At 39.9% G+C, this 23,690-nt stretch overlaps 1 protein-coding gene across 1 annotated transcript in view; it reads left to right on the forward strand.

Moving 5' to 3' along the window:
* nsd3 (nuclear receptor binding SET domain protein 3) overlaps nucleotides 1–23,690 on the forward strand; it is an 80,138-nt gene that overhangs the window by 36,303 nt on the left and 20,145 nt on the right. Inside the window, 11 exon segments of the mRNA XM_034170691.1 lie at nucleotides 11,248–11,791; nucleotides 11,794–11,867; nucleotides 11,948–12,107; nucleotides 13,034–13,134; nucleotides 13,239–13,284; nucleotides 13,375–13,505; nucleotides 16,429–16,554; nucleotides 16,641–16,767; nucleotides 16,855–17,055; nucleotides 17,686–17,865; nucleotides 19,887–20,033. Coding sequence (XP_034026582.1) covers nucleotides 11,248–11,791; nucleotides 11,794–11,867; nucleotides 11,948–12,107; nucleotides 13,034–13,134; nucleotides 13,239–13,284; nucleotides 13,375–13,505; nucleotides 16,429–16,554; nucleotides 16,641–16,767; nucleotides 16,855–17,055; nucleotides 17,686–17,865; nucleotides 19,887–20,033 — 1,837 coding nt within the window.

Below are 23,690 nucleotides of genomic sequence, written 5' to 3' on the forward strand. Positions count from 1 at the left end.
TTGCTACATCTTGACCTATAATCGGAGTCAGTGCTGCTGTCTGTGGATGCATGTACAGTAGTGTTCAGAATAATAGTAGTGCTATGTGACTAAAAAGATTAAGGACGTTTCAGGTCAGAGCTGCGTCAGTCACAGTCAGTCAGAGCTGCGTGTCGTCAGAGCGAGCTGCAAAAAAGTTTGTACCTGAGTTTTCAGAGGTGGTGTTTGTGGTTGCCATCTGCCACGCCGGTGTTTGCCAACCCGGACAGTGGGAATACCACCTCAACCAGCAACTTAGCCCCGCGACTGGACAGCAACAACGTCCGAGGCCCAACGTGGTGAATTCACTGAGGCCGCACGCTGCGTCATTAGAGCCGCGCGTCACGAGTGCCGCTTCCCCGAGCCCTCGTGCAGCCACCGCGGATCCATCAGCGCGGAAACACCGAGGCCGCGCGGCACCAGCGCAGTGCAGATCCATCCCGGTGACAAACAACGCAGGCTGTTAACATCGGCGATCGACAAGCTGCTCATAAGCCGACCATGGGGCCTAAGAAGGTTTCTGACAGCGGAGGAAGGTGACGATATTAAAAAATCTCTGGACTTCTATCAGAGGAGATTTCTGTTGTGAAGCAGCAACAGAAATCAATCATGGATCTGGTGGAGGAGGTGAAGGCATTACGGCTCCAGAATGCCGAGAAAGACCGGCATCTGGTGCAGCTGGAAAATAGAGTGGCTGAATTGGAGCAGTACACCAGAATCAACGACGTCATCATCACAGGTCTTCATATCAAACCACGGTCCTACGCACGGGCGGTAACAGATGAGAGCGGAGGGGAGCCCAGTGAACAGGAGGTCAGCTCTGTGGAAAAACAGGTTGCTGATTTCCTCCTATCTAAAGGTATAGAAATGGATTTAAATACATTGAAGCGTGCCACCCTCTGCCCCGGAGAAATGACGGTGATAAACGAACCGTCATCATGAGATTCATCAACAGAAAACACAAAACAGCACTGTTAAAACAAGGAAGAAAACTGAAAGGGAAAACGTATTCATCAATGAACATCTCACCAAACGGAATGCCGACATCGCCAGGAAAGCACGCTTCTTGAAGAAACAGGAAAAATCCAGCACACATGGACTTCAAACTGTAAAATATTCATCAAACTGAACGGATCACTAGAACAAGCAAAAGTCATGGCAATAAGGAACATCGAGGAGCTGGACAAATATGAACAATAGTGTTTCTTAAAGCGAGGATCTGGACAAATATGACCAATAAGGTATGAGGACACAAACACATCACAACACCATGACACAGACCAGAGGAACCTATTCATCTACTACCTATTCATCTACATCTGGAGACAAGAAGGATATAACTCAAAGGATTGCTGATCATGGAAAAGTAGAACTGAGAACATTTAAATACACAGACCACAATGTACTGGACTTGGAGCACGATATAGACCCAGACAATAATTTCTTCTCAAATATCAATGACAGTTGTTGCTATTATACAGATGAACAGTTTAATCGGATCATTAGAACGGATAACAAATTATCAATAATCCATTTCAACAGCAGAAGTCTATATGCAAACTTTAACAACATTAAAGAATATTTAAGTCAGTTTAAAAAAATATTTAACATAATTGCTATATCAGAAACATGGATCAATGAAGATAAAGGAATGGATTTTGAACTGGATGGATATGAATTTAATTGTGTAAACAGAAAAAATAAGAGTGGAGGAGGAGTGGCTGTGTATGTGGATAAGAACATGGATTATAAAATAGTAGACAATAGACAACTGTGATTGATAACTTATTAGAAGGTATAACTATTGAAATATGTGAAGAAAAAAGCAAAAATGTATTAGTGAGCTGTATATATAGAGCACCAGGATCTAGTATTGAACATTCACTGACTGTATGGGAAAAATGTTCTCAAAAACTAATCAAAAACTGTGTTCATTTGTGGTGACTTAAATATTGATCTGCTCAATCCAAATAAGCATAAAATAACAGATGAATTTATCAGTATAATGTACAGTATGAGTTTATATCCAAAAATCACCAGGCCAAGCAGAATTACATCCCATAGTGCTACCTTAATTGATAATATATTCAGCAATGATATTGAGAATAACACTGTGAGTGGATTATTAATCAATGACATTAGTGATCATCTACCAGTTTTCATCGTTTATAATAGAAACCATCGGCGGAATCAGCCAGAGGAGAAAATAAAATACAGGCGCTGTGCGGACAGAGGAAAACATGAACACACTAAAGAAGGATTTACAGGAGCAAAACTGGGAAAAGGTATACAGTGAAAGTGATGTTGATAGTGCATATAAACTTTTTTACAAATATTTACATCATTATATGATAAAAATTGTCCAATTAAACAAGACTACAGAAAACAAAAAATCCAAGCTCGACCATGGATGACGAAAGGGTTACGAAATGCATGTAATAAGAAAAATACACTGTATAGAGAATTCATAAAACTAAAGACTAAGAGGGCAGAAAATAGATATAAGAAATACAAAAATAGATTAACTAATATTATACGGGTATGTAGGAAGGAATATTATAGTAACATATTATATAATAACAAAAACAATATTAAAGGAATATGGGATATATTAAATAGCATTATCAAAAATGGTAATAAAAAACAGAGTTACCCTCAGTATTTCATTGATAATAATGTCAAGAAGGAAAATAAGGATGAGGTAGTCAACGGTTTTAATAATTTTTTTGTAAATATTGGACCAAGCTTGGCAGAAAAAATTCCTGATTCCCAATCTGAGGATTGGGATAATAATCTTATAGAAAGAAATCCCTGTTCAATGTTCTCACAGCAGTGGATGGAAATGAAATTATAGACATCGTGAATAATTGTAAATATAAAACATCTACCGATTTAAATGAAATTGATATGGTGGTGGTAAAACAGGTCATTGAATGGATTGTAGAACCATTAACATACATCTGTAACTTATCATTTCAAACCGGTAAATTTCCCAATCAAATGAAAATAGCTAAGGTTGTGCCGCTGTATAAGACTGGGGATAGACACCACTTCACAAATTATAGACCTGTTTCTTTGCTTCCACAATTTCCAAATTATTAGAAAAGTTATTCAATAATAGATTAGACAAATTCATAAATAACATAAATTACTTACTGATAGTCAATATGGATTCAGAGCACATAGTTCAACATCACTTGCATTAATAGAATCAGTTGAGGAGATTACAAACGCCATAGACCACAAATTACATTCAGTTGGAATATTTATAGACCTTAAAAAGGCTTTGATACAATTAATCATGACATATTAATCAATAAACTTGAACAGTATGGATTAGGGGGTTGGTGTTGCACTGGGTGAGAAGCTACTTAAGTAACAGAAAACAGTTTGTGAAGTTGGGGGAATATACATCATCATGCTTGGACAATGCTGTGGCGTCCCACAGGGGTCAGTATTGGGTCCAAAACTGTTTCTAATTTATATAAATGATATTGTCAATGTTTCCAAAATATTAAAATTAGTATTATTGCAGATGACACAAGCATTTTTTGTTCAGGGGGGATTTGCAGGAGTTACTGAGGAGGATCAGTATAGAAATGGGAAAATTGAAAATATGGTTGACAGAAACAAATTATCATTAAACTTAAGTAAAACAAAATACATGTTATTTGGCTATTGTAATACAGACATACAGGTTCAGTTACAAGTCGAGGGGGTAGATGTATATGAAAGGGTACATGAAAATAAGTTTCTGGGGGTGATAATAGATGATAAGATAAACTGGAAGACTCATATAAAACATATACAAAGTAAACTGTCAAGAAGCATTTCAGTTCTAAACAAAGCGAAACATATTCTGGACCACACACTCACTCCGCATTCTTTACTGCTCACTGTTTACCATATTTACAGTACTGTGCAGAGGTATGGGGTAATACTTATAAAGGTACAACACAATCACTATCAGTAATGCAGAAAAGAGCTATAAGAATTATTCATAATACTGGCTATAGAGATCATACAAATCCACTATTTTTACAATCCAAATTCTTAAAATTCACAGACTTGGTTCATTTTCAAACAGTACAAATTGTGTATAAAGCAATAAACAATTTACTTCCAGCAAATATTAAAAATATGTTTTTTAACAGATCAGGGGATTACAGTCTGAGGGGGAAATTTAATTTAAAGCATCAGTGGGCACGAACAACATTAAAAGGTTTCTGTATTCTGTCTGTGGGGTGAGGATGTGGAACAGATTGGGAGTGGGGCTCAAGCAATGTCCAAGCATGAACCAGTTCAAACAGCGGTACAAAAATATGTTTTTTCTGGGTATAGGGAGGAGGAAGGGTAATGAGGGTTAGGGGTTGTTTTGTTTTTTTGCTTCGGCTTGTAAATATATAGTATTTGTATGTAAGTAGGTATGTGAAGGTGTATATTTATGTTTGTGTATATATATGTGTATATATGTATATGTGTATGTATGTTGATGTGTGTATGTATATATATATGTGTATGTATATGTATATATATATATATATATTGATATCGATTTAGGTGTGTCGGAATCTATGTGTATATGTGGCAAAGGGTATTACTGGTTGTGGGAAGAAGGGGTAGGGATAAATAAGCTGATGCTTCACCCTACCCCTTTTCGGACATGTTGGGTACACAGTAGGAACTTTTTTGTTGTTTGTCTTTACTGATCTATCTTGTAATTGTTGTTGTATCAAATGTTCGAAATAAACAGTTTTCTTCATTCATTCAATCCAGGTTTTTGAGTATATTTCTTATTGTTACATGGGAAACAAGGTACCAGTAGATTCAGTAGATTCTCACAAATCCAACAAGACCAAGCATTCATTATATGCACACTCTTAAGCTATGAAATTGGGCTATTAGTAGAAGGGCTAAAAGTAGAAAAGGGGGTGTTCACAATAATAGTAGGGTGGCATTCAGTCAGTGAGTACATCAATTTTGTGGAACAAACAGGTGTGAATCAGGTGTCCCCTATTTAAGGATGAAGCCAGCACCTGTTGAACATGCTTTTCTCGTTGAAAGCCTGAGGACAATGAGGCGTTCAAGACAACAGTGTAGTTTGATTAAAAAGTTGATTGGAGAGGGGAAAACTTATACGCAGGTGCCAAAAAGTATAGGCTGTTCATCTACAATGATCTCCAGTGCTTTAAAATGGACAAAAAATCCAGAGAGGCATGGAAGAAAATGGAAACAACCATCAAAATGGATAGAAGAATAACCAGAATGGCAAAGGCTCACCATTGATCAGCTCCAGGATGATCAAAGACAGTCTGGAGTTACCTGTAAGTGCTGTGACAGTTAGAAGACACCTGGCTAATTTATTTGCAGGAGTCCCCCGCAAAGTCCCTCTGTTAAATAAAAGACGTGCAGAAGAGGTTACAATTTGCCAAAGAACACATCAACTGGCCTAAAGAGAAATGGAGGACTGATGAGAGCAAAATTGTTCTTTTTGGGCCCAAGGGCCACAGACTAGTGATGGGATGAACAGCACTGATGCGTCAACACTGTGCCGAGCACACAAGAGTGAAACCCCGTATTGGTGCGTGTATCGCTTTAAGAAAAAATCACGTGACTGATACAGGAACTGTGTCGTTCGATTGTGCCGCGCCAAATTGTGTTTATAAGGAAACAAACTGTATCGACATGTTGCGGATTTGTTGGATGGAGTTTTCCTGGTGGATTATTGCTTACCCTCACCTTGTTCCACTGACTTCATGGATCGTTCAGACGTTTCCCCAATCTGGAATAATTTTGATCTTTTGACACTAAATAAGATTACATATGTTTGTACTCCTTTACAATACTGGAAGAATAACCAGAAAACATATCCACACCTTTATCAACTCGCACTGAAATTTTTATGCTCACCATCTTCATCTGTACTCTGTGAAAGAGTTTTTTCTAAGGCAGGGGAACTGGTGTGTGAGAGGAGAAATTGCCTTGGAGCAAAACCCTTCACAAACCTTTGTTCCTCAGTAAAAATGCATAAATGAATCTATTTTTAGTCTTTTATTTTGTATGCTTTAACACTTAACAAATTTCCATACATAAGTTACAAATTTTAACTCTTACTTTTATTACAGACAAATTTGCTATATTTTACAAACCAACTCAGTTTAGCATTTACACAAACAAGGTTTTAAGCAAATTTTAAACTCTTCTCATGAACAGCTTAACTCGACACACAAATTGAGCACATGAAATTATGCAATGATGAGATCATATTTTAAATAGAGGACTGGCGATTAACTATTTCACAGGCTGATGCTGCGTTTGCAGCACGATAGTTTTTCCATCTTCTTTTCATTTTATTTACCTGCAATGATTTACTACTACTACTATAACTACTGCAGGGGTCGCTATTGAGCGACCAACACAGTGTCAATACAGTGTTCGCACAGTTTGTGTAGTGTGTCAATACACTCCTTGAGGTATCATCATCCCATCACTACCGCAGACAGTTTGTGAGACGACCCCCAAACTCTGAATTCAAGCCACAGTTCACAGTGAAGACAGTGAAGCATGGTGGTGCAAGCATCATGATATGGGCATGTTTCCCCTACTATGGTGTTGGGCCTATATATTGCATACCAGGTATCATGGATCAGTTTGGATATGTCAAAATACTTGAAGAGGTCATGTTGCCTTATGCTGAAGAGGACATGCCCTTGAAATGGGTGTTTCAACAAGATAATGACCCCAAGCACACTAGTAAACGAGCAAAATCTTGGTTCCAAACCAACAAAATTAATGTTTTGGAGTGGCCTGCCCAATCCCCAGACCTAAATCCAATTGAGAACTTGTGGGGTGACATCAAAAAGCTGTTTCTGAAGCAAAACCAAGAAATGTGAATGAATTGTGGAATGTTGTTAAAGAATCTTAGAGTGGAATAACAGCTGAAAGGTGCCACAAGTTGGTTGACTCCATGCCTCGCAGATGTGAAGAAATCATGAAAAATCGTGGTTCTACAACTAAATACTAGTTTAGCGATTCACAGGATTGCTAAAAAAGCAGTTTGAACATAATAGTTTTGAGTTTCAACAGCAGATGCTACTATTATTGTGAACACCCCCTTTTCTACTTTGTTTTTTTTTTTTTTTTTACTAATAGCCCAATTTCATAGCCTTAGGAGTGTGCATATCATGAATGCTTAGTCTTGTTGGATTTGTGAGAATCTACTGAATCTACTGGTACCTTGTTTCCCATGTAACAATAAGAAATATACTCAAAAACTGATTAATCTTTTAGTCACATAGCACTACTATTATTCTGAACACTACTGTATGTATATGTATTCTTAATTGTAATCACAGCATTTGTACTTCAGCTCAGTTGCAAGATGTTAGCATGATAGCTGCAAATATTCTTTAAAATCCTTATATTAATTTATTCAGTGTCTCCACAGTCTAAAGACTGAAATTATAAATGCAGTTTAAACTTGAGTGCAAAATCATTAAAAACAATATTTTGACCATGCTATTTAAATGCTGTGAGGACAGCCTTGCGCTTGACTAATACAACCAAAGATTTAAGTACAAATGGATCAATTCTAGGTTCCAGTCTCCCATGCGGTCTTCTACCAAACGTCAGCTGAAATTTCACTTTTTTTTTTTCTCTTTAATCCGTCTGTGTTCCACTCGACTGACAAAAGTTCCACTGTACACAGTTTCACAAATCACAGCCACAAAAATCTATAACTCATTCAGAGTTGTCATGGTGCTTTGGTGGTTTCCCTCTCTTTCATGGACACTCAGTTCTTGAGAACTGCCTACTTCAGACAGACTTGCAATGTAGTAAGTCCCTTCGGCTGCTCCCTTGTTTGCACTCAGGGTCGCCACAGCAAATCCAAGGTGGATCTGCATGTTGAATTGGCACAGGTTTTACGCCAGATGCCCTTCCTGACAGAACTCCACATTACATGGAGAAATGTGGCAGGGGTGGGATTTGAACCTGGAGCCTTCTGCACTGAAACCAAGCGCATTAACCACTTGGCACTTGCAATGTAGTACCATATTGTTTTGTATAGCTTAATGATTAATGTAGACATATTCACTGACTAGGAAATGTTCATACATCAATCCCATTACTTGTCTGTGGAAGTGATTGTTTGTGTGAACCATAATCCTATTTTGTTTATCAAATTATTTATGGCCTAAAAAAATTGAGGGACTGGGTCAGGGTGGGCGACAGCCTCAAAATTATGTCAAGATATTTCAGATAAATGTTGAATAATATTTATGATATAGGAAAAAATACTTAATGATCAGAGGCTGACACGCTGTTCTCATTTTCAGACATGATTAAGTTTGTTGTTGTTTGCGCTGGAACATGAATGTAATTCATAGCAGTTTCAGGTTGTTTTTTGTTTTTGTTGTTTTTTTATCTAGGGTAAAAATTTAACACTTTGCCTGGCAAGCATAATTTCAGAACTACATCAAAACTCACCTAAACCGTGATTGTATGAAGTGGATATTCGCATTCACGGGACAAAAGCAAAAGTCTCAATGCTTTTGTATGCTTTTCCATTTAATAAACAAGGTATATACCGGATTTTGTACAACAGATTTTCACTCACATTGGACAAAACGTCCTGTCTGATCACAATGCATTTCCATTAAAAACCCCTTGCTTGTGCTGGACAGAGCAGTCTGGACGTGCCCAGTAACAGAGGTATGAAATGAAGTTCAGCACCGACACTTGCTGATTCGAGGAAAGTGGGTACCGTATTTCCTTGATTACAAGCCCGGCTGTTTATTTTTTGAAACCGGGCTCAGACATGGGACCTAAACAAGCCAGGACATAATTCAAGGCTGGTAATTATTAACAAAATGTTGGTTGTTGGCTGCACTGTAATATGGTGTTAAGTTTCACACATATCCCTGGGTGTAACAAACTAAACCACTTTAGATCAGAGCCCTCTGTGTGGCTTCACACCCTCCCCGGAGCCTGACTTGCACCTGCTAAATGACTGAGACTGCAAGGGCTGTGATTTGTCACTTTTATGTTTTCACTCCTTCCTCTCCAGTCATATTTTAAAAGTTTTTGCAGTGTGTCCACCGATTACATTTCAATTATGGATCATATATGTTTGGCAGAAAAGTCTGCAAAATGACCAACTTCACAACACTGAGTCAGAAAAAGATGCTCAAATGACCTACAATTCATGGGGGGAAATTGTACGTAGCATATTGCTGGTTTGGAGGTTGATGATTGCGAGGAAGTGGAGCTTATGGAGGGACAAATTAATCCAGAAACGGCTGCTGTTCCTGTAGAAAATTATTTAAAGATGTGACGGAGAACTTTAAGAGGGTCATGCGCACGTCAACATCATTGCATGGCCACAGAGTTGCAGAAGCATAAATCAGGCTTCAGGATTTTAAGTTATCACTCTGCAGCGAATTTAGAAAAAACAGATTTAGTCTGTTTTATACATATAACGGGTTTCAATTATAATGGACAAAATTTGCTGGTCCACCTAAATACATTATATGCAAGTTTTATTGTTTACTCTTTTATGTTCGCACCTGTGGTTTATATTGGTGTCATAGATTATCTGCTTGTGATTGGACAGTGGAAAGAGACTGGAGTCCCCAGAGAAAAGTCATGCAGATTTGGGGAGAATATGCAAATTACAAACAAAGGTCCCACTTGGGATTGAACATTCTTGCTTTGAGCCTGTACTATTTCTACATCAAACAGCAGCTTCATAAAATTTGATAGGTTTTGTTTTCCCCTTAAGCTGGGCAGACACTCTACGATATTTTCAGTCGTACTCAGCTCCAGCTCAAGATGTATGACAAAACCGCAGGGTGTAAAAGTTCAGAGCGCATGATTTATGTTTTCACACTATATGGCCCGATGCTCTGATGCGATCTGACTACTCGCATTGTATGTTCAAAAACCACACATCGGACTCGTGTTTCTGGAAGCAAAACGTAAACAGAAGCTTTTTTACTTTATTTATTTTTACTTTATTTACATTTCTTATTTTTATAAAAACTCTCGATGGGAGACATCAATTTTTTTTAAACACTTTATTTCCCATTTCCACATTTAACATACATACTTACCAACAACAACAAAAAAATACAAATGTAAATCTCTCTCCCCCCCCCCATAAAAAAGGCTTACAAAGAAAGGAAAGGGAAACAAAAGGGGGGCCACAAAACTGGGCAGTCTTTTTACAATCAGTCTGTATTTGTTTTTTGTTTTTTTTCCTTTGTTTCTTTCTGTTAATACAACAGTATTATTTCACATAAATTCTTGGAAAATCAATACAAGACTTTACATGATTTGAAGAATAAGGGGTAAAAAAGAAACAGAAGCTGCTCTCCCAAAGAGATGATTACTGTTTATGCTCTCTCCAATTCCACATTGGTGTTTGCACATGCGCAGTGCGAGAGGTTGGGGTAAACCAGCTCGTACACGCTTGTAGCACTGCTTCAACAGCGCGATACCCTCATAACGGCCGACCACAATATCAAACAGGTTTGATTTTCATCCAACCATACGGTTGCCGATCGGGGGTGGTTGTGAGAGGTTAAACGCAGCTCGTTACTCCATGTATACTACACGATGCGGGGCACACGATTAAGCTGAAACTCGGCGCGATCCAAAAAATTCTTGCATGAATGAAAAATCGGCTCAAAGAAGGCCAAAACTCGCACATTGTAGGCCCAGCTTTAGCCTTTTAACTTATTCCGAGTTGTCCTACATAAAATATATTTTGTTTATTTTAAGTTGACTGTTCATCTGACGGAAGTGCAGCAAATTTTACATATTTGGGGACATAAAAGGCACATTATTTAGACTGACTACACTGAAAAGACAATTTTGTGTCATGGGGCGTGGGGGGGTATTAATGTTCTAAAACAGTAAAAAATGATGCTGATTTCTGCAGTCACAATATTTGAATTTGAATTTATTAGACACCAATGCAAAAAACAAACACTCATTTGCAGACCACAAAATCACTACAAAAAAATGACGAAAGTTCCACTGTACTCAGTACTTTAAAAAATTTTTATTCTTACAGCGTGTATTGTGGTCATCCTGAGCAATCTTCTTTTTTCCCCAGTGCATTTGCAGAAGTTCTTTTATATAAATTTTCTGTTATATAAGTTCTGTTCTGTTTATGTCAAAATAAAGTCAATCATTTGATTCATAATTGTTTGTTTTCTTTCCTAGCTGCTGAAGCCTATCCCTCAAAGGGAGCGTGCTCAGTGGGAAGTGGGCGTCGGCCACGCTGAGGATGCATTTGTTATGACACGCCAGGAGCGCATTGACAACTACACCTTCATATATGTTGATCCAGACCCTAATGAGCCACCACCCATCAAGAAGACCAACATCAGAGCTGAGAAGAGCAGCCGGCGCTCCAGTGGCTCTGCCACTAAGAAAGAGGATGCCGGGGTCAAATCACCAGAGAGAGACCAGCCACCACGAAGACAACTGCCACGTAGACAATGTAGTGTTTCAAATGTAGATGACAAAATTGACTCGCAGGCCCCCAAAGAAGAGAAGAGCCAGAAGGAGGAACCTACTAAGGCTAGCTCCCCTGCCCACAATACAGTTTCCAGTGCACGAGCACGAGAGGAATCCCCACCGCCAGTCAGGGCCTGGAAAACTGCAGCAGCAAGAAAGTTGCTGCCTCTCTCCATCACTATGAAGAGGCTGAATGTGGAGATCACAAAGTGTGACTGGCCTCTCTTGCAGAAGAAAATGGCTCCCTCTCTGAAAAAGAGGAGAGGGAGGAGAAAGTGAGAGAGGAAAGCAAGCAGCCTGACCAAGGATACTGTTCACCTGAGGTTGGTGTAAATTCAAACCAAAGGAATATGTCAGTGTTTTCATCCCAAGAGTAAATATTTAGGTGTTGCTATTTCATTAGGATTGCAGAACAAAACCTGAACCCAGTCCAGAGGAGGAGGAGGAAGGAGATGAAGTGCAGGAAGAAGGGAAGGGGAGACGAGGTTCCCCCACCAGTCGGAGAAATGAGGAGAGTGGAATGAAGCAAACCTCTCCTGGATCACACCACAGTAGTCCACAAGGTTTGGAAACCACAGACATGCAGAAAGTTCTCATGTTTGTGAATAATTAACATGAGTTAAATATGCATTTCAATAAATTTAACAGCTTTCGGGTACTTTGTATTTTAATCTTTTGGAGAGTAAAATGTGTTTTCAAGTATCAGTGTTTTTGTTGTATGAGGAAATGCATATTGTTTGGTTAAATTAGAATAATTTGAAAGCTGTGAAATGGCAAATACCTGAAAGAGGGTGTGTAAAATTACTGAGCATTGATTTTTATGGATATAATCCATATGCACACAGTAACTCAATAAAAATGTTTGACCACAGTTGACTGCATTTCTTGGATATATGAACTTCATCATTTTGGTATTCTTAACATTTTGCACATATGTTGTATTGTAATCATGATTCAGTTGTTGACAATGTTTAAATATCACAATTATTAGTATCTTTTGAGCAAATATGTAATGTGTGACACTGGTTGCAAAAAAAAGGCGATGAAATTCCCTCTTTGTGTACTGTGGAAGGTCATAGTGCTGAAGAATCCTTGACCATGCAGGTGTCATGGTTGCAGAGCATTATGAATGCAAAGCATGGTTACAACTACCATGAGGCCATGACTTGTCAACTCCCCTAAATATAGGCAGAGCCTGCACAGCTACTGCAATCTTGGGATCTGAAACCAATGGGATGGCAGTACACTGTCATTTGTGACTGGTATTTTCACATAGCATATGAAAATAGATTTAGTAACCGGTGTTTTATTTGAAATGCTTATTTTTCCAAGAAAATGAAACAATATTAAAATTTTGAGGCCCCTCAATATTTCAAATACCAAAACACTGCAAGTTCAAATGTTTAATTGGTATCTGTGTTTGATCCAGGTCTGATATTGACATTATATAACCAGCAAAAGATAGTTTCAATATTTTATGTGTGTTCAGGTTCTCAAGAGAGAAAACTGCAGCGACGGTCAGTCAGGAGCAGGTCTGAGTCTGAGAGAATCAGCGATCCAGTACCTAAAAAGAAAACCAAAAAGGAGCAGGTAGCACAACTATAAGTGATAAACATCCACAAACTAATGTGCTGGTACCTGAATTAAAAGAAATTTCTTTTAATCCAAATGTCCCATGTCTTACCTCAAAACAGGCTGAGACTGCTCCCGAGACCACACCGAGGACAGGTTCACAGAAAGGTAGCTATTGCTTTGTTGATACCTGTTTTGTCTTACCTCCTCATATTTCTCAACATATATTCTTTTGTTGTTCTTCAAATGATCCTCCAGGTGCCAGTGAAATCTCAGATGCTTGCAAGCCACTGAAGAAGCGAAGCAGAGCTTCAACAGATGTAGAGGTGGCTTCATCTCAGTATAGAGACACCTCTGATTCTGATTCTAGAGGCCTCAATGACTCCCAGGTAGGTTTTTGTGTGTGCGCACACACATGCATGCTTTTCATTGTGCATGCAAAAAAACAAAAACAATGTCCAACATGATCTATTAGGTCATGTGCTGGTGCCACATGCCATTCATTGCATGTATCATATTATGTAACCATTCTGGGTGGTTGCTTTGCAGGACCTAGAGTCCATCCCTACCTCCCAAAAGTATCTCCTAGTCTGTCTGCCACAGTCAGGTGATACTGTATTTCCTGGTCTACAAGTTGCACTTTTTTTCTTTTCTTAATTATTTATTTAAACAAGTTTGGCTGGTCCTGTGATTTATTTTTAAACGTGTTTCAAAAATATACTTCATTATCATCTATGGCCACAAGAAGGCTTTGTCTACACAAGTGACACCTAAACACTACTGCTATCAACTTAACTGAATAAGGAGAGTCTTGGGGAGCGCGCTCCTATTTGACACTTGTTTACAGCTGCAAATGAGAAGGATGGATAGGTTAAGGTAAGGCCAATGCTATAATCTGTCATTTAAAATAAATGTATTTACATTTAAGGAGGAAAGAATGTGTACGTTTAGCTCCATATTGAAGCGGTCCTTGCATCCATCCTTGTCTAATGATGTGTTTGCCTGTTTAGTGGCGATAAGAAACAGTTTACTTGATTTCTTTTTCTCATGAATGGCATTAATTTGCCCAGTTGCTTGTGCTTGCTCACGCAGTGTAAGGGAAAAGATGACCCTCAAAACCTCAAAAAATGGGGCCTAGGTTGTAATTAGACAGAATTCTCTTCAATGGTAGTTACTTTTCCATCCATATGTAATTGCCAAGAACTCAATATAAATGATTTTACTGGCAGGCATTGTTGCATGAAGCAGTAGCACCATGTTTCAAAAATAAGTGACTTACAAGCCAGTGCGACATATATTTTGAGGTGTTTTTGTGTGTAATTTAACTAATACTCCAGTGTGACATGTAGTCACAAACTTATTGTACCTTAGTGTCACTTATACTGTTTTTTTTTTTGTTTTTTTTGCATTCCTTGGGTCCTAGGCACAGAAGCACCTGTGCACTGGATTGTCCTCAGTGTAGTATGCCACATGGAGATAGTGTTGTAGCTCAGGTTCCCTGACAACGGAAGTACTATGTCTCCTTAAGTAACAAAGTCATCTTAGCAATATCCAAGTATTCTCTAGAGAGACTTGGTACCAAAGACAAATTCAACACTTTCATTTAGATAGCTGAATCCAAAAATTTGTTAGAAACCTTGGCCCGTATTCACAACGTGCCCTAAGGCTAAAAGTAGCTCTTAGTGACGTCATTCTAAGAAAAGAAATTATAATTCCTAGAACTCTTAGACATTTCTTAGAATTTTTCTTTGGTAAGTTATTCACAAAGCATCTTAGGCCTTAAGAGCGCTCCTAAGGTGTAAAACTGTTAAGAGGAGGGAGGAGGACTTTTCAGAAGCCTAAGAGTGTCTTAAACAGACAAGAAGACAGAAAGACAGAGAGGAAGGAGAGAGAGTCTCCATATGTTGAATGGCAGTGATTCAGTAATACGCTACCGGCTTTACCTTGCAGGGATAATGTTTGTGGTTGACCTCGTCAGCAGTGAGCTTACTTTTCCCACCCAGTGTAGTAATGTAATAATGCCTGTGATGAAGGTCATCACAACATTGTGATACCTGGCTACGGAAAAAATGTCAATCGCATGTAAATTCTGTAACATTCATACAATTATTATATGTGGTTTTGGCTCTCGCTTTGGATTGCAGCATGTACCGACATTTCTCACACTCAGTGTGCCCAGTTACCATCATGAAGAGTAAACATAATAAGCTGATCAATGTAATAATCAGAAACATTTTGAGGCTGTGTAACATTTCATTTAATTTTGCTGTTTCATCATCATATCATTAAATTATCTTCACGATTACACATTTCCTAATACAGTCAGATTATATGATCAGTTTATTTTGCTGTCCATTCATAACTAGGAGCACAGAGCGCATTTGTTTTTTTTTTCTCTTTCCATTTTTTGTGACAACCAATCACGGCTTTTAGAAGACTGTCATAACAGGGTCAACCTCCCCTCCTTACAAAGATAAATGTTTCTGTCCACTCCATGCTCAGATTTGCTCTCAGACGCTTCCTGGATCAATCTTAGGCTAGGAGTCTTTAGGCTAAGGTGGGAGCTCTCTGAGAGGACTCTGAGATGCTTTGTGAATATGGGCCCTGGATCTTAGTCTAGATCTTGGACAACTTAAAAACCCATGACCTTCCCCATTATCCAGCCCATAAAAGGTTTGAGCAGGGCAGAAGCTAGAGCACTTCCTTGTTAAACAGCCAAATCAACATAAGCTGCAAAGCGGCACTACTGATACTCACAATTGTATTCGATGAGTACTTTCACAGCTAGGATGTGGTCGATGACTGATTTTGAGGACATGAAGCCAGACCTCTGATCACTGAGCAGCAAGCAGCTGGGACTGAGTGCGATTGAGAATTACCCCTGCAAGTCCCATTTCTGATACAGAGGGGTGTGTAATAGCACTGTAGTTGTTAAAATCCCAGCAATGACCCTTTCCAGAGAAGGACAGGATGATACCTGTCTCCCAAATGAAGGAAAATTTACTTGGAATGTAGCATCTCTAGCTACTCTACTTAAGACCTTATAATGAAAACATCTTAACACCTTCTAATTTGCGGGCAAATTAGTTTGTCAAGCCCTGGGGTGCCAAGGGCACCTCAGCAAATATTCTTGTCTGATGGGGAATTGAACTGAGGATCTTCTTCAAAAGCCCACCTCTCTAACTGTGTGCAGCGCCCCCCCACAGTATTAAACTACCTACATTTGAAATTGTATTGAAACACATTAGACAATGATTTGATTTGATCATTGCACATAAAATACAATTCACATGCTCTTTCTTCACCTTACAGGGTTTATTTGGGAAGAATCCTGATAGTCCAGCCGCAGCAGATGCAGATGCATCAGATACTCAGTCTGTAGACTCTGGTTTGTCCCGCCAGGACAGTAGCACTGCCAAGGGAGACACAGTCTGCCAGGTCAGGCCTGTACATTATTTGTCTTTGTTATATTTCTTTTTCCTTAAAAGCTCCATAAAGCTTTTAACTTTTGTTTCTACATGCAGATCTGTGAGGTGTATGGAGAGAGTTTGCTCATATGTGAAGGTGACTGCAGCAGACAGTTTCATTTGGAGTGTCTTGGCATCCGCTCCCTACCTGATGGCAAGTTCACCTGCCTGGAATGCAGAAATGGTGAGTGCACGTGTGTACTACTTCAGCTTCACTGTGTGTCTGTAGTATCGTACGCTTTCATATCACACCCTCTCATTCTCTTTGTAGGCAGTCACACTTGCTTCAGCTGTAAAGCGGTGGGAAAGGACGTGACGCGCTGCTCGGTCGCCGGATGTGGCTGTTTCTACCATGAGGACTGTGTCCGTAAACTCCCAGGAACAACCAACAGTCCCGGTGGTGGCTTCTGCTGTCCCCAGCACAGCTGCGCGACCTGCTGCCTGGAGAGAGATGTGCAGCATGCCAGTAAAGGTAAAGCAGCTTCAGTTTAGTCTCTCAGGCATCTGATTGCATCTTTTAATTTTTCTAGAAGTGAGAGGGTGGATTTTTTTTTTTTTTTTCTGAATGCAACAACTGTAGGTAGTAATGCGTGTGAGTGTCTCAAGTTGATTAACGTATGGAGCACATTGATCACAGGTCAAGGTTATCAAAAATTTAGTCTGAAAAATGCATTTTCCAGGTTATCTCCACAGCCAATGAGTCTGGAAAGATGAAGTGATGTTTATATTAGGCAGTAAATAATTTATAATCAAACTGTATGCATGATGTTAGGATAACGTGTCCCTCAATATTACACAGCACAGTATAATGTTCTGACTATGGGTATGTATTACCCCTCCAATGCATTCCATTCACATTTTCAAGGTCCAAGTATAAAACATTTTGTCTTCTGAATGAACTTGTGTGGTGAAATGCTTGAATTAAGTTTAAATTAGGTGCCCAAGCCAGAGCATAAACTGTATAAATGGTGTTAAGTGTCAGATGTGAAATTAGACGATATGACATATAGAAAACCGCTTTGGTAAAATGACATTTTTATTCATTTATCTTCCTTGGCATTCCCTTAGTTTCTTCCTTTTGTTTTTATTGCCTCCTCTCCAGGAAGTCTGATGCACTGCATTCGTTGTCCAGTGGCGTATCACACAGGAGACAGCTGTGTGGCAGCGGGCAGCATGTTTCTCACTCAGCATATTATGATCTGCAGCAGCCACAGCAGCACCAGGAGGAATGGACTCCTTACCTCTCCTGTAAATGTGGGATGGTGCTTCCTTTGTGCCAGAGGTAAGCTGTCACCCTGTTAATCTAGCTGTGCACAAACAGCCTTAGTCTCCTACACGGCTGATTCAGCACTGAACACGAACAAGTGGAACAGAGAAATGCAGCACTTTAATTCACCACACTTGATGATTTCACTAATACTGTATTTTCCGGAGTTTGCTAGTGTGAGAGGGCTTATAGTCCGGTGCAAATTATATGCTAAAAAAAGTCACAGTTCAAAACTAGGAATTTTCATTACTGTGGAAATGAGAAACACAACATTTAACTGTTTTTTTGTTTTTTTTTTAATTAAAGAGGTGGAAACTTCATAATGGGGCTCAGTTGCTTTCAGAATGCGTTTGAAACCGAGTCGGTTTTTAAAGTGTTATTCTTTAAGCCTGATTTATGCTTCTACAACTTCACTACTCCATGGTCATGCAATCACCTCGACGTGGGCGTGACGCATTCGAAGTTCTCCATCGCGTTGGTGGGTGTCACAGTGCAATTTACTACCAGAATAGTAGGTGGTTCGACCTAAAGAGCAAGGCAGGGACTTTCTTTCTACCTGCTTCTGATCCCCCCCCACCCCCCTTTTAATTTGTCTGTCAGTGAGCACCACTTCTTTCTGCAGTCATCAGCCTCCAAACCAACTTTAAGTGCAATTTCCCGCCATGAATTACGGGTCATTTCAGCGTCTTTGTAGTTTTTTGTCTCCATGTTGTAAAGTTGGGCATATTTGCTAACTTCTGACAAACTTTCATCTATTTGAGCCATGATCAAAATGTAATCCACATGCGCACTGCAAAAACTTTTCATATGAAGGGAGAGGAGTGAAACTGAAAAAGTGACCAATCACAGCCCGTGCGGTCTCCGTCGTTTAAACATGTAGTTTAAATTTGTGTGTGTGTGTGGGGGGGGGGACTTTTCTTTTCTATTTGGAAGAAACCTCATTTGGAAAAGAGAAAAATACCAAACCTTACATGGACTTCTGCTCTTATAAGAACATCAAAAAAGCTAAGGGTGAGTTTATTAATTTTTACAAATGTATTACCAAAGAGATTTCAAACATTCATTTTTAAAACATTTTATTGCATTGCGCGTATACCTCACATACTATGATTGTCTGTTCAGTGACTTAAAGAAGCAGTTTACTTGTGTTTTGCACTTCTAACAAAAATATTAATTAGCTCTTAGCTCCTGTTTGCTAAAGCAGTGTTTGTGTTATGAATACACAAATAATGCACAAGGTTTTCAAACGTTTAATTGTTACATGTACGCCTGACATATGTTCATCTGTACATTGGCTTAAAGAAGCAGTTTACTTGCATTTTGTGCCTCGACATTAATTAGCTCGTTAGCTGTGTTCCTTAATGCCATGTGTGCTTTATAAATAAATAATGCGGTGATTAAATTATTTTTGAAGTGGTAATGCAATTTCTACTCCTGTGCGACTTATACACATTTTTTTTTTCTCTCCCTCTTAAAGAGGCATTTTTGAAGAGGTGCTGGTTATACTCTGATGTGACTTGCCCTCCGGAAAATACGGTATATGCCTTATGACAGTCAGCCCAATCAGTTTGTTACACTTGCAGTTCACATCAGAGCACCATCAGGATGTGGTTTCCCTCAGAGTCTGTAATGTTCCCTGGCAGAGCGTCTAACCTGTTCATTTTGGGCTCACTTTTTTTCTGTTTAATGTTCATGAGTGAAGCACTACTTGTTTTCCATCACAATACTAATATGGTGAATGAGTCAGGCTGTTACACTGCACTCCACTTAGAAGAATTTCCTCTGCCCCGCATGGTAACCAGAGAGAAAACACAGGATTTATTCTCCTGAACAGGATCAAAGTCATACTGATGTTGGCTCTTTGTTTCTGAAGCAGTTGGTTGAGTGCAGTGTTTGGCCACGTTTTGTTCCTCTTGTTTTCTTGTCTTCTATTGTATGTGCGCGCGGGTGTGTGTGCATGTGTTCCTTCTTTCTCTTTTGTGAATTCGAGTTTGATTGCGGCTCACCCCCCGTCTCTTCCTGTGTGTCTTGTGTAGGGCTGTTAGTGCAAGACCTTACTGACACCATATTAAGTTCATATGCCTATAAGTCCCACTACCTTCTGACTGAGTCAAATCGTGCTGAGTTGAAATTACCTATGATTCCCTCTCCTTCGTCAGCTACCAAAAAGAATGTTGGGAAAGGTAACTGAACAGTTTTTCTCTTTCTCCTTTGTCCCACTGGTTTGTGTTTGTGTTGTTGTGCCTGCTCCCAGTTAATTTTCTGTTGCTTTTCATGTGCATCTTTCTTTTCAAAGCCTTGAAGTGCTAAAATAATTAACTAATAAAACCTGTAGTTAATTTGAATACAGAGTAGCACAATTACCATCAGCCAAGTTAACTAATGCGTTGACATCATAGTATGAGATTGGTTCATGATGCAAATGAAAGCGATTGGTTGTTGGCCAATCTAGGTAAGCAATTTGATCAGTTTGTCATCAGTTCTCATAGTTAGGTCCTGTTTTCAGAAAAAGGGCCTGGATAAAGTGTGTAAGGCATTTTCTGTTAAAAGCAGACAACACATTGATTCTAATATATTTTGACCTGCTGAATTAAAAAAAATAAAAATCCTGTTGCCAAGCTGTATCATTACTCCTTCATCCCCTAATTTCCATAAAACAACATAGCTGCCCATTTTTATCAAATTTCTACAAGTTTGCTTGTATTGCCGCTATAAAATAAAATTAAACTCCTATTTTGCCATGTATTTTGAAGTGCTGAAGTCACAAATTGAAGCTAGCAAGCTGTATGTCTACTCCTTTACCCCCTAATTAGCATAAAATAACATGGCCACCTAATTTAGCAAATTTTCCACAAATTTGCTTTGTTTTCTCCAGAAAAGAAAATTAAACTTCTATTTCCATGTATTTTGACCTTCTGAATTCAAAAATTGCAGTTGGCAAGCTGTATCTCTACTCCGTCACCCCTAATTTGCATAACACTGCAAGACCACCAGTTTTATTTATTAGTCTGCTTGTATGTTTTCCAGAAATAAAATGAAAAATTTCAAGTATTTTGGTGAGATTAACTGTAAAATAACTATACTAAAGCTTTACATGTAATCCTTTATCCCCAATTTGCATAATCAAGATTAGTGTTTTCAACACTGTTATCCCTCCAGTTATATGAAAATATGTATAATTAATGATATTTTCACAACTGACTGATTAAGATGTTTTCATTATAAGGTCTTAAGTAGAGTAGCTAGAGATGCTAAATTTTCCAAGGCAATAATTGCGGTCAGTTTTATACAAGTAGGAAATTAAAATAAATTTAAACTTGTGCTTATTTTAGATTGACTGTTTGTAAGGAAACATGTTTCTAAGATATATATGCAAGTCTCTCAACGCTTAAAATATGGGGAAAATGGGGAGACATGAATGTAACATTGTGTGTCAGAAACAAATATCAATATTCCTATAAGTCCAACATGAACATTAATGTATTTTAAACACAACACTGTTCGTTCATTCATTCATCTTCATCCGCTTTTCCGGGTTCGGGTCACAGGGGCAACAGCTCCAGCAGGGGACCTCAGACTTCCCTTTCCTGTGCCACATTGGCCACCTCTGACTGGGGGATCCAGAGGCATTCCCAGGTCAGTGTGGAGATATAATCTCTCCACCTAGTCCTGGGTCTTCCCCGGGGTCTCCTCCCAGATGGACGTGCCTGGAACACTTCCCTAGGGAGGCGCCCAGGAGGCATCCCTACCAGATGCCCGAACCACCTCAGCTGGCTCCTTTCAATGCGAAGGAGCAACGACTCTACTCCAGGTCCCACAGATGACCGAACTTCTCACCCTATCTCTAAGGGAGACACCGGCCACCCTCCTGAGGAAGCCCATTTCAGCCGCTTGTACCCGTGATCTAGGTCTTTCAGTCATGACCCAACCCTCATGACCATAGGTGAGAGTAGGAATGAAGATTGACCAGTAGATTGAGAGCTTCGCCTTTTGGGTCAGCTCCCTTTTTGTCACAACAGTACAGTAGAGCGAATGCAATACCGCCCCCGCTGCACCAATTCTCCGGCCAATCTCGTCGTCCCCTCACTCGTGAACAAGACCCCGAGGTACTTGAACTCCTTCACTTGGGGCAAGGCCGTATTCCCTACCTGGAGTAGGCAATCCGTCAGTTTCCTGCTGAGAACCATGGCCTCAGATTTAGAGGTGCTGTTCCTCATCCCAGCCGCTTCACACTCGGCTGCGAACCGATCCAGTGAGTGTTGGAGGTCACCGGCCAATGAAGCCAACAGGACCACATCATCTGCAAAAAGCAGTGATGAGACCCTGAGCCCACCAAACTGGAACCACTCCTTCCCCTAACTGCGCCTCGATATCCTGTCCATGAATATCACAAACAAGATTGGTGCAAGGCGCAGCCCTGGCGGAGGCCAACCCCCAACGGAAACGAGTCCAACTTACCACCAAGCGCCTGAACACAGCTCTCCCTTTGCGAGTACAGATTGGATGACCCTGAGAAGGGACCCCCTCACTCCATACTCCCGCAGCACCTCCCACAGTATCTCCCGGGGTACCCGATCATACATCCTCTCCAAGTCCACAAAACACATGTAGACTGGGTGGGCATACTCCCAGGTACCCTCCAGGATCCTTGTGAGAGTAAAGAGCTGGTTGGTTGTTCCACAAACAGGACGAAACCCGCATTGTTCCTCTTCAATCAGAGGTTCAACTATCGGCCAAACCATCCTTTTCAGCACTCTGGAGTAGACTTTACCAGGAAGGCTGAGTAGTGTGATGCCACAACACTGCGTATAACAGAAATCACATTTCTCAAACAACTTTTGTATTGATAGAAACTTTTTAACAAACACAAGTGTTTACTTCCACTAGGTCAAGGGTCTTCAACTGTAGTACTCGAGGGCCAGTGTTCTGCACCTATTTAGCTGTGTCCCTGGTCCACACAACTGAATCAAATGGCTGATTTACCTCTTCAGTATGCAGTCAAATTCTACAGAGTGCTGCTTACTAATTGACCTCATTAATTGACTCAGGTGTGTTGAAGCAGTGACACATCTAAAAGTTGCAAGACACCGGCCCTCGAGGACTGGAGTTGAAGACCCCTGCGCTAGATCTACATCCAGATCTGCATCCATATTGCAGCAGTGAGTTACATTTGCATGAACCTCAGCAAAGCATGCCAGACTTCCTGCATATGCAGCGATGAGAGGAACAGCCAGATGTGCAACTGCAGTTCACAAGTTGCAAGCAGGATTCTGGTGTAGGGGAGGCAGTTTCAGCAGAGATGGCATTAGCTGCCCATTCCTCCTCTCCCAGCCCATGTCGATTGCTGCTGGGACTTGAGGAAATGCTTTGTGAGCCCGCAGCCAAGTTGCTGCCTGATGATGGTGCCTTTTGTTATGAAGTTGTGCAGCATCACTTGTTGGTGGCAGAATCTCTTGTTTCACCCCTTTCTTGAACAGGCTGACCCTGGCACTGTCAGTGGTATTTTCATAAGTGCCATAAACAAGACATATGAACTTCTCATCATTTGTCTATAGCCCTGGTGAGAGGTTCCTGTCCAAGGTTTGCAAGAAGCACCTTGCGCTCACTGTATACGTCCATCAAAGCAGAAAGTCAAATCACTTCCAATGAGTACATGGAAGGGCAGCAACAGCTTCACATCTTCATCACTCAGGGTATTGACTTGGATGACATCTTTGATTGGGATGTATTTTGGCTTCTTGTTAACCTGCCTTCATGAAGTTAGCCTTGCCTTCCATCTGCTGATAGTGTGTCAGCAGTAGGAGTAGAACATCTGTGTCCTGGCAGACACAACAATGATC

Source organism: Thalassophryne amazonica, chromosome 5, assembly GCF_902500255.1.
Source record: "Thalassophryne amazonica chromosome 5, fThaAma1.1, whole genome shotgun sequence".
Taxonomy (NCBI): domain Eukaryota; kingdom Metazoa; phylum Chordata; class Actinopteri; order Batrachoidiformes; family Batrachoididae; genus Thalassophryne; species Thalassophryne amazonica.